Source organism: Argiope bruennichi, chromosome 1 (genome assembly GCF_947563725.1).
Source record: "Argiope bruennichi chromosome 1, qqArgBrue1.1, whole genome shotgun sequence".
NCBI lineage: Eukaryota > Metazoa > Arthropoda > Arachnida > Araneae > Araneidae > Argiope > Argiope bruennichi.
The window spans coordinates 77,375,007-77,393,001 of NC_079151.1; the positions used below are offsets into that span (position 1 = coordinate 77,375,007).

At 24.3% G+C, this 17,995-nt stretch overlaps 2 protein-coding genes across 4 annotated transcripts in view; one reads left to right on the top strand and one right to left on the bottom strand.

The window, feature by feature from the left end:
* Nucleotides 1–9,366, top strand: part of LOC129976256 (uncharacterized protein F09G8.5-like) — a 30,904-nt gene extending 21,538 nt beyond the window's left edge. Inside the window, exon 8 of the mRNA XM_056089774.1 lies at nucleotides 8,878–9,366. The gene's annotated coding sequence lies outside the window, so the exon portion shown is untranslated. The remainder of the gene's footprint in view (nucleotides 1–8,877) is intronic.
* The window catches only part of LOC129976082 (uncharacterized), a 61,760-nt gene continuing 50,378 nt past the window's right edge, over nucleotides 6,614–17,995 (bottom strand). For all 3 annotated transcript variants that reach the window (XM_056089580.1, XM_056089656.1, XM_056089493.1), the window contains exons 18-25: nucleotides 14,770–14,915; nucleotides 13,946–14,068; nucleotides 13,699–13,851; nucleotides 13,164–13,340; nucleotides 12,363–12,571; nucleotides 10,870–10,953; nucleotides 7,657–7,824; nucleotides 6,614–6,885 (exon numbers count right to left, since the gene is read on the bottom strand). In XM_056089580.1, coding sequence (XP_055945555.1) covers nucleotides 6,666–6,885; nucleotides 7,657–7,824; nucleotides 10,870–10,953; nucleotides 12,363–12,571; nucleotides 13,164–13,340; nucleotides 13,699–13,851; nucleotides 13,946–14,068; nucleotides 14,770–14,915 — 1,280 coding nt within the window. In that variant the 3' untranslated portion in view covers nucleotides 6,614–6,665. The remainder of the gene's footprint in view (nucleotides 6,886–7,656; nucleotides 7,825–10,869; nucleotides 10,954–12,362; nucleotides 12,572–13,163; nucleotides 13,341–13,698; nucleotides 13,852–13,945; nucleotides 14,069–14,769; nucleotides 14,916–17,995) is intronic.

Genomic DNA, 17,995 nt, shown 5'->3' on the forward strand with positions numbered 1-17,995 from the left:
GTTACTGTTGCCTCTTATTATTAAATGAATAAGAAAGAGGTAGGGAATAGTAGTATACTTTTGTTAAAAGATTTAACAAAAGACAGCAGTTATTCAGTTTAAAAGTCGGAATATTTTTAATATAATTTATCGATGATTAAATCTGAATTATGTTGAAGGAATATCTACATATTTAATAGACTTGGATTTATATATATAGTATTAAAGATATATCTATCTATCTTTATTCTAACTTAAATACCTTTTTATGAGATAAAGAAAATAATTAGTATACAAACATTTATCTAATTTTATGATATGTTCGTATGCAGTGTTAAAAATAATTGAGTCAATTTCTAGGAACTTAAAAATCAGATAATTCATGAATCAAAAAATTAAAATTATCTGAAATTACTCTTAAGTATTTTATACTTCAATAAAATAAAGAAGAAAACAAGGGCAAAAAGTTTGTTTTCTTAATGTGCAAAATGCTTTCAGAATAACTGCAAAATAAGTAATTTAAAATTTATATTATTTTTATGATTTCCTTTTTTTAAACAATAGGGCTAAGTAATCATCTTAAAATTGTAAGCATTGTATAAAATGTTCCACAGACTGTTTGAAACAATATATATGCATTGTATTTTATAAAAACTAATTAAATAATTAATATAAAATTATATTTTTGATTTTGAAATTGAGAATAAAAAGGGAGTTACTCATTCTAATTTGAATTTGCCATGAATAACTAGTAACGGCCATTTCTTTTATAAAACTTGTTGTTCAGTGTAATTCCTCAGAAATGTTTAATTTTACTTGGAATTATAGCACATTCCAATTTATTATTATTATTTATTATGTAAATATAAACACAAAATATGATTTCTTTTAAATATTGTATTCATATCTTGTATATACATTTTTTTTTATATAAAGACTGAAAGTAACTTATTTACAAAGTGTGTACTTTAAAAATATAAAATAAAAAGTATATTTATTAAAAATATTTTAGAAACTTAGAATTTTTAATGAATATATTTGTGATCTTAAGTACATTCTAATTTTATTGAGAATTAATTTATTTTGCTGAATTTGATTAAATAGTTCTTCACTAGAATCTTACAGTGAAGCTGTTTGGAAAAAAAGCATTTATATATGTATTTATTTACTACTGCTTTAAAGTTTATGAACAAGAAATGATAATCATCATTTGTATTCAAATGAATTCTACAAACCTGTTTCAGAAGTATAAACAAATATGAAAATGATTACTTGCCTATGCAATCTTGTTTGCATTAAATTGCAGTTTTTCTAAATTTTTGATACTCAAATGTTTTCAAATATATAACATAATTATTCATAAATTTATTAATATCTTGATATCCAGATGCTTTAAAATTGGATGATTTGTATACTAATTGCAATACCAAGTAGTACTAATAAAAATTAACCCTTTGATGTGCATTTTTTTTACATTCATTGACATTATATATATATATATATATATATATATATATATATATATATATATATACAGAGAAAAAACACCCTTTTCATTTTCAGCTGTCTTAAGCTGAAATAATCATGCCAAATTAAGAAATGCCAACACATGATAGATCTTTGTTGTAAAAAGGAAAAGTGCATATTTTACAAGTAAGGAATTAATAGAAGAAAGATTTGTTTGAAGAGTGAACACTTATTAGAAAATGTTGTTTAACTGTCCTGTTTATAACACCACCTCAATCTCAAAACATTTTAGTATACTTGTAAGGCAAGAGATTTAAATATTTACCATTACTTTAAAAGGGAAAGGGATGGAGTTACTTCTTAAACAATATTTCAATGTAATTTATAAAGAATTATATTAGCATTATAATACCAAATGAATGGTTAGGTTTACAGAGTTATGTTTTAGTCCATCAGTTACTTATTAATAGGTTTGCCCAACATGTTAGAAAAAGTAATTTAATCAATTTAAAATTTGCGAGTTGCTTATGACATTAATTATTATATTGCATTTCAGTTATTTTGAATTAAAATTTAGTAAATTATTATGTTTGAAATTTGAAACTAAAAATTCAAGTCAAAGACTATTTTAAATCAAGTAAAATATGAAGAAAACTGAATTCTTAGAATATTTAAAATGCATTGTTTCCACATAGAATGTCAAATTCTATATCTTTCTTTACTAATAATGAAGAGTGTTTGTATGTTCTGGTGCTCTACAGGCCAAATCCTTTGACCTAAAGCTACAAAATTTGGAACATATATACCTTGGAGGGAGAACTTCAGTGTTTTAAAATTTCAATTAAAAATTTACAAAATATTTTCCATGAAAATTTCTGAAAATATTATCATAAAAGAGTAAGTTTTACACCATTTCAGAATTTAAATATATATAATCTTTTTCATGATATCAATTTAATAGTCATGCGAATTTTTGCTAATTTTCTAAGAAAAAAAATTGTTGCTTAATTTTTAACAAAAGATTAATATTATAATTTATTCATGGCAGCATTTAATATTAATTTATTCCTAAATACAACTTTTATATTTAATTAATAACATTTCATAAAACAAAGCATTTTATATTAATTCATTAAATTATATGAACTATAATGCAGCTTTAAAAATCAGCCGCTCAAGTTTACTTCATATTTATAATAATAGAACAAATTATTCACTTTTTCATTATTGAAGGCTAAAGAAAAAGCGTTAAATATCTATGTAGTTTACAAGTCGTATAAAATATGAAGCTACACTATTGCGAAATTTAAAAGATAGATGATCTGGATCTTTACGTTTTTAACTGCTCCATAATGTCATTGGACTGACCTCCATCAAAGAGGTTCACATACACAATAAACAGAGCATATGTAAAACAATTAAAATAACACGGCTTAAATGTTCGTTATTTTGGCTTAATCATGGGTATGAAGTTATAAAATTAAATGCAACCAATATTCTCTGCAAGCTCACTAGTCACTAAAGATATTAAAAGATAAAATTTTCAGCTATTAATTACACAGAACAGTAGTTATTCCCAGCCACTTGTTAAATATTACATTTGAATTTTTGCCACTTTGTAATTAATTTTTATTTATTTTCTAAATAGAAATAGTAGAAGAAATAAGTGTAATAATTTATATAACTGAGAAGTATTTAAAAGAAATTTCATACACATGTATTTAAAATGTGTATTAAATTAATTTAGTTTCGATAATCCATCCTATAAAGCTGCAATAATTTATATTATTATTAGAGATTGGTTACAATTTGGAAAGAGTATCTTAACTGACAAGAAAAATTATTATAAGTTTTAGAAAATAAAGTTTCTAAAAGTTTGAATTCCAAAAAGCAATATGCACTTTAAAGTTTTCCTTGTATTAATTTAGAACTATTAAAATTTTAAAGTATAGTGCTAACCACTGCACAAAAAATATTAAAAGGAATAGTATATAACAAATAAAGTTGAAGGGAGGAGGGTGTTCAAGCGAAACACCTTGTATTAATATAGTAGTGACCTTTAAATGTTAAAATTTGAAACTAAGAAATGTACACATATATTTACATTAAACTACGAAATGAAACGAAAATGCGATTGCTCCAGAAAACTGCCGAATAGGTGAATTTGGTGGACGTTATATCAATAGGGTTAAACGTCTTGGAAGTTTGGAAAAAGGAGCCAGTTCATGTGTGCTTCCAACATCTGACGATTTAATATAAACAGTCGCCTTTAAACTGGACTGAAATAGCTTTAGTCTCACTTTTTAAAAATTAATATAATTAAAGCTAAACTAGAGAGAATGTGGATGTCGCCTATTAGTACGAAAAAAAAGGTATAAAAAATAATGGCTGTACAATAACATCACAAAAATTATATTTGCAACTTAAAACTAAGAAAAATGGTTTTAAAAAAAAAAGTTTAGAAAACTTTTTTAACTAGATACATCTTGCTTCCAGGTGATATAAAATGAAAAGAAAAATGCAAATTAAAAAGTACAAAGATATAAAATTAAAAGTAAAAATATATGAAGGGGAAAGAAAAACCTGATTAAAGGGAAAAAAAGTTATTATAAATTATGTTTAAATTAGTTTTGAAAAAAAAAATTGAGAATATACATAAAGAAATAAAATTTATGTCACTGGGAAATCAATTATTATTTTTTTAATTTTGAGATGCTGTAATTCCAGACACCTTTACTCCCATATGATATCAATTGATATAACCTGCATCATCTGCTGGCATCTAATTTGATTTGACTGTTTTCTTATGGCGCAAGGGCGAATACTGGCCAAGCTGTGACAAACTCATGTTCACTTAAAATACAAAAAATTTACTTGTTACAGTAAGGGGATGTAAAGTTAAAATAACAAAGTGAAAATAGAAATTAGATATTATGCATTCTCATTTCTGAAAACACATTCTAAGATTTTAAAAAAAAAAAAAAAAAAGTGCTTATCTCAGTTTTTTAAAACTTTGCTAGATATTTTTGGAACACCTTACATATAGAGTTGTATAAAATCGGATAACTTTTAACCCAACAATGAATTTCAGCATAACACGGTTCTACGAACAAAATTACTATATTAGAGTTGGGCCTTATTTTATAATATAAAATTTTATTACTCAATCTGAAGCATCTAAATTCTACACAAGTTTATTTTTTTTTATATATTTTTTTTTAATCATACGAATTTGCAGATAATAGTATTCTTAATAAAATAATTAAAATAAAATAATCAACAAAGGGATTGGGAATAAAGAACAAATTAAATAATTTCATTAGCAAATTACAAAACTATTATTAAGTAGCAACTCAATAAGCTTAAAAACATGCAATATGGAGTCATAGCAGCTTTTTGTCATCTGCGCTTAAGCACTAAACATCTTATGCACGAACAATATCCAGCAGGAGGAAATATTAGATTAATTTTGGAAAATTTTATAACAACGAAATACTTTTTTTTACAGTAACTATTTACTTTTAAATGCGTTTTTGTCAAAAAGAATTTCGAAATAATCAACCATTAACAATATCTCCAATACTAATTGTTATTGTTGTTTATAATGGCACTTGCCATGGATAAGCTGGCTGACGGAGTAAGACAAGGGAGCATCTCTTGTTTTAGTAGCACCAACTTGGGCCAAGAGTACATCTTAGCTACTCGCGCATCACATCCGTTTGCACAACCCCTTTTTACAGGGGAGCACATTGACACATCTCACAGATAGAACACATGAAGAACAACCATGCCCGAACCCAGGACGCCCAGATCACGGGGAAGGCGAGCTACCCTTATGCCAGGACGCCGGCCCAATACTACATCTAATTTGGCATATTATATATATATATATATATATATATACTTGAAAGAAAGAAATGTGCATCTTGGAGCGATTTTTATGAAATTTTAATTTATAAAAAGTTAAGCTAAATTTCGAAGTTTTTCTGTGATAGCTTCTGAAAATATAGTTGCACAAAAAAAAAAAAAAAAAAAAGGCTTTACATTGTTTGAAAATTAAAAAAATAAATAAATAAACCTTTATAATAACACTACATTAAAAGCTGACCAAATTTTTCCTGAATTTTGGCGATTTTTCAAATTATTATTATTTTGACTAATTTTCAACAACAGATTGCATTGCTGCACTGAAATTTAAAGTGTTTTCATTGTTTCATCAAATATTTGATTCATTTTGTGCGATTGTGATGCGATCTTTTCATCATTTAAAATTAAGGAAGAATTATGCTTAACATCTGTTTAGTTTACAAGACAAAAAAGTTGAGTTACAATACTGCAAATAGTAATATTACAATAAAATAGAAAAATGACAGGATATTTGCATTTTTAATAGCACTAGGATGTCTTGGGACTTTCATCCATTAAAAAGATTCATATGCACAGAATTCAATAAACAGAACGTATGCAAGACAATTAAAATAACACAACTTTAATGACCTACAATTTCACGATATCATGGGTATGAATTTATATAAAAACGATTTCACTAAAATTAATTAAATGATAAAAAATCTGAATTGAAAATTTTCAAATAAATGTCGTGTTAAATGATTGATATCATTTTATCTGTATTGTATTAATAATAGACATTTAAAATTAAGCTAAACTTATTTCATAATAATATTAAATATATCAAATACTATTATTTAACCTCTGTGAGGATACTGACATAGATAAGCTAAGCTTTTCTTTAAATTATAATTATATTAAAAATATCTTTCAGTTAAAAATTCCACAGAGTAAATTCCATTTTTTCTATTTCGGTGAACAACATACGACATAAAATAAATATATTATAATCACATACAAAAAATTTAATCTTTTCCACCATTTAAGATTAAGAGTTTAACTTAAACAGTGCAATTAATCAATATTAAGTTGTATTAAACTTTCAATTACGTTTCACATTACAATGCAATTCTATACTACCGCTTTAAACACACACACACACACACACAATACAGCTTTTAACACAGATAGGTAAATAACAGGCTGGAAACAACTTTCAAAGAAAAGAAAGTAAAAAAAAAGGATAAATAATTTTACTGAAAAAAAAAAGGTAAAAAGATTTTATTACATACAAAAAATATTTTACAAAAGTCTTGAGGGAAAAAAGACATTTTTCTTAGTCTTACAAGTTTTAATACAAAATGACGAAACTAATTTTTGGCCATAGTCGGAATTCCATACATGATTGGTGCTGCTCCAACTAAATACCTCATTTTGCAAGCATTTCTTGCCTGTCTAACTGCATCTGCAATTTCTGTTATGGAATTCTGATTTTGACAATAATTTGGCACAAATAATTCAAGTAATTTGTTTGTAAATCTATCAATATCCTTGTCTGTGACATCCCATAAATTCCCAATTACAAATGGGCTGAAATAGACATGAAACATTTATGTTTGATTTTGCAGTATTATATGAAAATTGAAAATATATGAATGGATATTACAGAATATTAATCAAAACAAGGAGGGTAAATTATTAAGTTGTTAACATGCATCTTGAAGTACTATTCATTGAATTTTAAAGCAATTCCATTTAGAAGTGCATTATATAATAATTTCCAGTGATCAAAATTTAAAAGTTATCTATCCAAACACATCAGTATTTAATTGCACAAAACCTTTGCTCCAAATTTAAATAGAGCAAAAATTAATTAAATTTATTTTAAAGAACATAAAGCAACTTTATATAAAATGATGCAAAATAATATATATGTTTGATTCAAACTTTTGTTAAGATACATATATACATATATGGAAAATCACCCAAGTTTTACATGCAGATTTCAGTTCTATATTTAAACAAAAAATTTTTATTTAACCAGACATCCATGGAGCAACAATATAATTTCCAAACCAGTATTAATTTTCTCAGCTTTACTATCCTATAGTTATTTCACTTATTGATACAAATACTTTATAATAATTTCCCCCAAAAGATTCATGCAAACAATCACACAAAAATATTTATATATAATCCGAACTCTTCAAGACTTCTAGCTAAAATATATTCACACTTTAACTTCCAAATAGTATCCAATAAATGTAAAAGAATAATAATTTTAAATATCATTACCAATTAAGATATATTAAAAGATCTCTATACATTATTTTCTAAGCTAAAAAAAATGATAATATTTACCATCCATTCATTAAATAAGATAATGGAATTCCATATGCCTCCAGCTGCCTGCTTATTTGTTTTAAGCGCCCACTGCTGCATCCCATCAAAATTGTTGCAGCACGACATTTCATTGTATCGACCGAAATGCCTTCTAAGTATTGTCTGCCACTTCCATGACCACAATACCTTTAGAAAAAATACATCAAGTTTCTTTTTCAAAAATACAAAAGTCATTACAAATATGATTTATAATGGATGCCAATTGAATCTTGTCTTGTCTTTAATACTAAGTTTTCTAGATTTTTTTTCTGCCGTTTTTTACAGAATTTAATTCAAGCACTTCATAAAGGTATCAGTCAAAATATGACAAATCATTTTTATGCTCTTATTAAAAAGCAGGAATTTATACAAAGATATTAGTTTGATCTTCTTGCATGATTTGAGTATTTCATATTTTTCAATTTAATAAATTATTAAATACCAAATAATTTTTAACTGCTAATTAACATTATTATTATTTACAAAGAAATCTCCATAAGTTTAGATTGAAGCTAAAGCCTCATCCTACAACTGAACGCTATAAACTATACTTATTGCACCTGGAACTATACTTATTTCCGATTTTCTTTTCAAAGTGGAAACATGAGACAATAAAGTAATAAAATTGTAAATAAACTTATTATTATAAAAAAGAAATGCTTCTTGCTTAAAGCCATACAATATTTTAAGATTAAAATGCTATAAAATTCCTTTATTATGATCAATTTTTAAAAAAAAATTAATTTGCCTAATACACTTTACAATGTATGTCATACCTTTTGTTATATATTCTTATTCTATATATCCTACTTTCATTTTTAGCACCTTCATAATTACACTACAAGTCAAATAAATTTAGTCCCTTAAATACAACTTTCAAACAAAATATTGGTAATAATAATTTATTCATTATTCAAATGCATATGCAATTTTTTAACAGAAATAAAAAATTTTTTAATGAACTTTATAGAATTTCGGTACAGTCTGGTCTTGTCGGCATTCCATTTTAATAAATATAAATTGTAATTTAATTATATTCCTAGTTTTAAATATCACCAAGAGGTTAAATAAAAATTACCTAAATTCTTGACATAACTCTTCTTACATTATGCATGGTGATTTTTGTCTTAACCTATATTAATGTTATAATGCTATAAAAGTTTGATCCTGATTCTGCCATTACTATCCCTTCTATTGCAGATCGATTATAACCACTCCATTAGAAGTTTGTAGCAAAGATAAACAATGAACCAATTCCTCTGTATGGAAGGTGCCAATGGTCCAGAGATTCATCATAAAATGTTGCCACAAAGGAGGAAATGCACCGTCATATAGACCTGTGGAATGAGAATAGCCAATAGCAAGTTGTACAAGCGAGAATTTCACGAGCTCGAAGAATATTGTCATCTGTAGTGACAATTGATAGCTATCCTAATCGTTCTTCAAACATTATATTTGTTTAGTCAATTTTACATAACTCAATCTACAATGGATTTCTGAATATTTGAAACCCTCTGTTAAAGAAATCAGATCACTGTTCATTGTTTTTCTTTGATGCAAACTTTTAATAGAGTAGCTATGATCTATCAACGGGGAAAAAAAAAAAAAAAAGGACCACATTTTCGAAGTATTATCACAACAACATAACAATACAAAAACCGAAGACAGAAGCACAATGTTAGAAAAGATATGTCAAAAGTGTAGATATTAGTTACTTATCCACATAGATTAGTGTCTATGTCATTATAGGACATAAAGGTTAGAAATATATAACAACCAAACAATTATCATAATTAAAATTTAAAACTTCAAACAATATGGTATCAAACATGGCCATTAATTTTTTTTTGTGTGTATGATATTTGTGCTTTTATCCCTCACAATTTTATTCAAATCATTCTAAATGATCAATTTCTTAAGATGACTAAAAGCAAAATTATAGTAATTTTTACAGGGTGAGAAAGAACCCTTAACAAAGATTTAAAAGATATTGAATCAAATTTTAAATACAATGAATAACAAACTTGTAGAAACTGATATCAATCTGTAAGTAACTTGGCATCATAAAGTTTTTTTTAAGGAAAGAACCAGACTGTTTTGATTTAATGGATTTATTTTTAAAACATATTTAACATTACATTTATTAATGCCATTTAATAAATCAAGCAAAAAATAAAGAATTAACGTAACAATGCATTAATTCTTTAAGTTCAGTTCACATAATTAATTTAATACTTACACAACTCCTCCAACTTAAAATACAGCATATCATGGATATATATAGAAAGAAATTTACACAATGTCCCCTCCCCCCCTTTTTTCACTCTATATCTGCACTTATTCAACATAAGTTCGTTTTATGTTTGATAATTCAGAGTCTACAGTTTAAGTAAAAATGTGTTTAGTTCATTTTGTTAGAATTGATATATACTAATAGGTAAATTTTTTGATAGAAATAAGTAACTATATATGTAATCTTTTAAAAAACATATAAGAGGGTTTTTTGCAGATCTTAACATAACATATTCTAAAATGCAAATATTTCTAGAAAGATAAATAGAGAAAATGTAAAATTAAAAAAAGAAAAAGGTTCAGATCTTTGAACATTTAATTCAAATCAAATTATGCTTTAAAATTTCAATTTAAAGTACTTAAGATAAAAATTAATGTTGAGAATTAATAAAGCACAAACTCATTTAAAATTCAATATAAATATGTTTAGAACTAATATAAAATTGAATAAATATTTTAAAAAATCCTGAAAAATAATTTCAAATCAAAAATAATAATAACAATGTCTTTTTAAATAACAAAAGAATTTGATATTTGATTGGCAATATGCTGTGAAAGATTTATTAAAATCCAAAAATAAATAACAGCTAATCTCAATTAAAGAGTTTTAATTTATAAATATTTTGCTCATTGTAACTCGACAATACAAGATTAATATAAGAATAAGATATAAACATAAGAATAAGATATAAATATAAGAAATATTTTCATAAAATTAATATTTGAATAAATATCCCTTTTCTAAAATGAATTCTGAATATGTAGAAATTGTATAAAAATGTACATAATATTGTAAGGCAATGAAAGCCATTTTAAGTTTATTTTCATATTTATCCTTTTATTAAGTTTATTACACTACTATTTCTATTTTAGTATTAAAGCATTCGAATAAGAACTTACACAAATAAATCATGATATTTGAATGCAGAGGAAAACTCTTGTGAATCAGGAACTCTACCAGTAATTCCCTTCCAATTAACCTGTCTGTAAAAAAAGAAAAGATGACAGCTCTTAAATGAATACATATGTAAAATGATACTACTTGAAATTTTTCATTAAAAAAAATTACAAAATAAAGAACGTATTTGTCAAATTTTGGACTGAAAGTTAAAGATTTTAGCATGTCATATACCACACGCAATTTTTATTTCCACTTTCAATGATCCAAACTTTCAATAAACTCCATTAAAATACCACTAATCAAATGAAATAGTAAATTAAAGAATTTAAGGAGGTTTTTTTCTTTGCCCAGATAAATGTCTTCTGTTTGCACTTAAATATTTTTTTAATATTTTCTAGCAAAGGACAAATTACAGACATTTTGCATTTCTTAAAAATTTCAAAAACAGTATTTTTTTTTTAAAAAAATTACCATATTTTCTTGGATTTAAAATGCATTTCAAATTTTTCAATAATATAACAAGGAATTTAAATCAATATTTGAAATGTGACAATGGAGAACTGTATTCATTTAAAGTTCTGTCAACATCAGATTTAATTTGCCTATTAACAAATCTAAATAATAAATCTTAATAATGAAATCTTAATTGAAAATGATCTATCTTTATTACTTGATTATGGATCTATCTAAATTTCCTTTTTTAGATTGATAATAATCGCTTCATTTAAAAATTTATGATTTTACATTTTACTTAGTTACTGGTTTTTAATAACATTCATTAGTTTTATTTGTCATTTTTCAAAAGTAACAGTTTATTAAATTTCAGAACTATAATTTAAAATTATTTAATCAGACAGCTTTATTCCAGATTATTAATAGAAAACCCAAAAATATCAATTTATACATTTTGCAAATTTTAAATCTTATTGATATATTGTTTGGCAAACCAGTTAATTTCTGAATTCAGTGAAAAAAATTTCTACAAATAAAAGCAGGGTCTTGCATTTATATGAACTATACTTTAAGCTTTTAAGATGAATGTAAATAAAAACAAATATCATTCTTATGTTTAAAAAAATATTATTGTATGTGTAATATATATATTGTAGGTAACTAGTATAGGTACATTTGTATAATTCTTTTGATGATCAACAATCAAAAGCAACAAGCCATGCAAGATAATCCTCAGTTAGTATCTAAAATTTTCAGTCTTATTAAGCAGTAGATATTTCAATTTTAGTTAACTTTTGTACTTTGTTTCATAGATAATGCAGAATAGTAAAATAAAACCTGACTGTAAATTTCAATAAAAATATCTTTTAAGTATAAAATTGCAAATTAATGCAACCAAGTATAGATCTTAAAAATTTGCTTTAATACATACTAATGTAATTATTTAAACCTAAACCACTAATGTACCTTTGATGACTACAAACTTGAAATAAGCTCGAATAAAAAATAAATAAATATTGGATTGCTTAAAAAAACTTACTTTTCAAATACAGGTTTAAAATATTCCTCAGAATATTTTAAATCGCCACTTGGATTAAGTATGTAGAATGTATTGTTGCAATCTACTTCTTTGTATGATAGTGGTGTTAATGTTGCACACAGAGAACTTAAAATACTCAGTGAAGGTATTCGAGAAACTGGGACATCTTTTAATAAAGGCAAACTCTCCCATGGAAGAGCTTGTATATTCTATGAAGAAAAAGACAAATTTTATTAGTGGCTAGTTACTACTCATCTTCATACAAATTTTCACTAATGCGTAAGAAAATTATTTTAATTTCTTAGGAGCAACTTTATGAAATCATAGGATCTGATAGAAAAATTAAGGAAATATTGCAAAAAAAAAAAAAAAAAAAAAAACTATGATCCAAAGAAATGGAAAAGGGGGAAATCTTCTGTTTTGAAATGGCATTATGATAATCAAGCAGATGAGATATAAATGAAAAGTAAAAAATAAAATAAATATTTTTTTAAGGCTTTATTTTCTAATTATAAAAAACTGCATGATTATAAACAGCATTATGCAATTTGTTTAAATGAAATCCAAAACAAAATGTTTTGCAATTTTTAAATTTAATGGCATATTATTTATAATAAATACATAATTAAATATCATTTTCATGATTTATTTAAATTTATTAATGCTGCAAGTTGTACATAAAATGGCACATATATTGTATTAAGAATGATTTAAAATCAAAAGAAATGTAATTTATTATCAACAGATAATTCTGGTATATATATATATAATCAAATATTAAATATCAAAATTTAACATTACTTTATCTAAGATGAGAATCAATGGATGTCTTCCAGATATTGGAAGATCAGATGAAAATTCTAAAATCCGCTTGTAAACTTTTGAATAAACTTCATCTAGTGGGTTACAATTCCATAGATAGCAAACAGCAGCTGAGAGTTGTTCCCTTGAGAGATATGGTGCTGAATCTAACAAAATCTAATAGAAATATAGAAATTTTAAATCAATCTAAATTTTTATTAAGTTTTTTGAAAATGCAATCCTTAATTTTAAAAAAATAAAATAGGTAGTTTTATTTAAAAAATTAGAACCTACTCAGAAATAAAAATCAAAGGAATTATATAAAAATGATTTATTATATTTTAATTTATTAACCTGGTTCGAGAAAAAAAAACATAAAATGTTGTGGTATGATTATAATGTAATACTTTGTTTTAATCGAACCTTATTTCAGAAAAAAAAATCATTATAATTATTAAAGTAGTTATTATACAGTTATAACTATTTTAGTTAATATCTCAGGCAAATTCAAATATCAACTAAATAAAATACTTACAAGAAGAAGATTTTCATTTGCAGATATTGATACTTTCGGTAATAAATCACAAATTTTCATCAACTGCAGTAATCTATCTTCATTTGTACATTTACTAAGAATAAGACCTTTCCAGCATCCCAACCACTTATCCTCCATATCTTCTACCATAGACTTGGTAAAAATACAAAATCACATATTATGCCAACATGAAAGATATTTCAAATAATAACATTTACTAGCAATAAATTAAATTTTTTTTTCATACTTTCAAATTCGAATCCAATGTACTTCGAGTTTTCCACCACTTTTTTGTATCATCATTTTTCTTCATAATCAAAGTGCTTTCTAATAAAATATTTTCAAAGTTGGAGAACAGCTTAGTGTTGAACTGAAAAAGAAATTACACATTAATTTAGAAAACAACTTTTTTTTTGTTCATGATCATAATAATATAAGATTTCCCCTATTAAAATTCCCTATTCTTTATTAAATTAAAACAATAGTATTTGTTAAGATTATGTAAGCATTAATGTGAAAAATTCTGTTAAAAAATTTTAAAACCTTACTTTTTTTAACTAAACCAAACTACAACAAAAAAACAAGACTGTTTAATTTTTTTTTCTCTAAATAAAACAAGCATTTCATTTTTAACAGTTTATTTAATTATATTTGATTTATTTACTAATGATAAAGATTAACTTAAACTTTTTTTTAAACAAATTTACATATCAAAAATAGTTTCTTTCACATTTTATAGTTAACATTAATATTTTAATATCTGCTTCATCTGATAATAGTAAAAGACTGTCATGACTTAATTTTACAAGTACTTAAGTCAATACTAATAGTGAGGGAAAAAATATTTGTTAATACATGTAACAATTTCATTCTTAGAGAAGCTGAATCAAAATTACCATTTTAACATAATTTTTACATAAAAAATTAGAAAAAAATAACAATATAATAAAAAACGATTCAGTTAATAACTTTATATAGTATAGATTCAAGAAAAATGGATTCAAAATACAAATTTAATATCATATTTCTGCTAATTCTTTACACAGTTGAATAATTAACACAAAAACTCACCATTTCATCTGATGAACTATTTATACACATCACTATAGGTGTCATATTGTGTTGATAGCGACAAACAATGAGTTTTGAAGCCCTAAATTTTGAATTTAGTTTAAACTCTTCATCAGGTATAGCACTGATTTGAACAACTGTATAATCTAGAAAGTGAAAAAACAGCTTATTTAAGAACAATTTAAATTTAGTTTCCACACAATAAATAAAAATTTAAAATATCCAAGAAGAAATTACTAATATATAAATTAGAACTCAATATGAAAGCATCATTATTGTGGAATATTTTAAGCTTTTTCCTGAAATATTTTTGCTTCAATTTGGTTAAGCTACAGCAACTAGCAAACCAAACAATAAATAAACGATACATAAATAAAGCTGCAAATATGGTAAATTTGTAGTCGATGTTGTATTAAAGTATCTATGTGTTTATACAAATTGTGTTTTATTTTAAACATTATTAACATTAGAAAAAGGCAAAAATTTTAGAATTAATTTTTGATTTTATAATTTAAAGATAATTTATAAGAAATATTGCTCATTGGCAATTAAAACAATCAAAGTTCTCATACCATCAAAGAAATATAAAGACAAATTTATTTGCTAATTATATTAATAATTTTCATAGTAATATCTCAGAAGTGCTTAATAATATGATCAAATATAATCTCCAAAACATTTAAGTTGGGTATATATTGTCAAAAATCTTCACAAATTATATCAGTTTCTAATTTTATTTTTCAGTTTTACTTAAATATTTTATACACAAAATCAGAAAAATTGAAAATTAAATGTCCTTCAATACACTTCATCTTTGCCATTCAATTGATCAAATGACAAATTTATTCTCTATTACTAATAATGAGGAATATACATATGTTGCATGAGTTGTGGTGCACTCCAAATCAGATTACTTGACCTAAAGTTAGCAAATTTAGCATTATATTATGCATGCAGACACTCTTTGTGTATGCGCATCATGGAGATATTTTTGAAATTTTAATTTACATGTCAAATAAATTATTCAAGATTAAATTTTTGACATTCTTCCAAAATAATTTTTACATTTTAAAATTTTAAAAGATTGCCTTTTTTTTTCATATTAATTTAATTGCAATTTTTTTTCCCCTGCATTTTGCGACATTTTTTTTCCACATAACCTTTAATTATGCATTTCATTACCGAACCAAATTAAAATTATTTTCAATGTTTTCTCGACTTTCTGCCATTCTGCCTAAGGAAGAATTTCGTTTATAATCTGTACCGATTATATAAGAAAAAAAAATTAAATTACAATATCATAAAAACAATGCACAATTATAAAGATTACATAGACAGTTGCATCATTAATAACAATATGATCTCATGGGACTCAACGCCATTAGCAAAATTTATGTATACAATAAACAGAAAAGATGCAAGATGAATAAAATTACTGTGTTTATTGTCTATAACCATTTGATCTTAAGAATAATATTTGAGGGAATCGTGAACATTATGCTATGCAATAAAGATTTTATTGGGATAAAACACAATCAATATTTCTGGTGAACTAGACAATAGCCAAAGAAAATTACTTACAATTAAAAGGAAGTTACATAAATTTTGTTTCTCTTTTACTTTATTATTACTCTTTAAATAGGATTAAATTTCCAGATGCATTAAAAATGAAAGATTTTATACATTTATTATGAACAAAATCCACAGAACTTTGGCCACTGCATAATGAATGGATTCACTAATATTCATTATGTCATGGATTAATAAATATCAGTAATAATAAAAACAATATTATAAAATAAAATTACAAAAACAAAATGCAAAAATAATCATTTTGAATGTCCCCCCCCCCCCAAAAAATGATATTATGCATAAATAAGAATTTTTTAAAAAAATGACTGAAAATAAACATAGGTTTATGAAAAAGAAAAAAAATGCAATGAAATTAAAATATTTGCAACATACAGGGCAATTAGAAGTTTAAATTGTATAAAATTAATTATCATAATTCTTGGAATGGCTAGTAGGTACATGCCTTAAAACGGAATAATGATTCAATTTAAAATGAGAAAAAAAGATTAACGCTACATGAAATAGTTAATGCTTTATATAATATTAGTTATTTCAAATTAAAGCTCTCTCTCTCTCTCTCTCTCTGTGTGTGTATGTATATATATATATATATATATATATATATATATATATATATATATATATATATATATATATATATATATGATAGCACAGAAATCGCTCTTATTATATACTGTCGAATAATAACAGACAAATGTATTACAAATTATATGAACATCTCAGATTGCTTCATTGAATGTTTTTACAACTGCATTGATTCAATGCTTTATTAATTAATGAAACTGCAAAATATTATTAGAAATGCTTTGGTCTACCAAAAATTGTGTTTACATAGTGGAAAGAAGTAAAACAAATTAAGAAATAGACATCGAACAATTAGTCAAGTGCAAAAAAATAGGCTTAACCAAAGCCAGATGGGGTAATTGCTATAACTTAGACAGAAATTCATTACTATATCTCCTGAATCTCATAAAAATAATTTTTCCATCATCTTAAATTTCAAAATTAAACTTTTTATACCACTTTCAATATTTCACTATATAATGTTTTCTTTATTTTTAATCAATTTTTTTTATGAAAATTTTTGTAATTTTTTGTAAATTATTTTGTTTGTAAAATTTTTTAATGTTATAAAATTTAAACTCATCTAGCAAAATATTCAATTGCATGCTTTAGCCAAAGTTAAAATAAAGATTTTAAAAAAATGATTCCTTTAGACATTAATTTGAAAGTAATATTTTCACTTCCACTTTTATTTCAAATATATACACTGTTTTTAATACACTTTTTAATTTTTTTTTTCATTTATGCCATAATTTGTTTTGATTTAACTCAGTTAAATTTTTGTTTTTTGGTCTTACTGAATAACAAAATAATTTTTTTTTAAATATGCATTTCATATTTTTTTAATATTTAACAAATTCAATATTTTTCAAATCCAATATTTTTTTATATTTATCCAAATTTAATAATCTTCGCAAATAATTTATTACCAAAAGCAGTTAGTATAATAGAATGATCTCAAAATGACATTACACTATCAACACATTTTTATTTATTTATCAAAATTAACTTAAGATTTAAAGGAATATCTTTTTATAACTCAAGTAAAATGTTACAGAAAACTGAATGA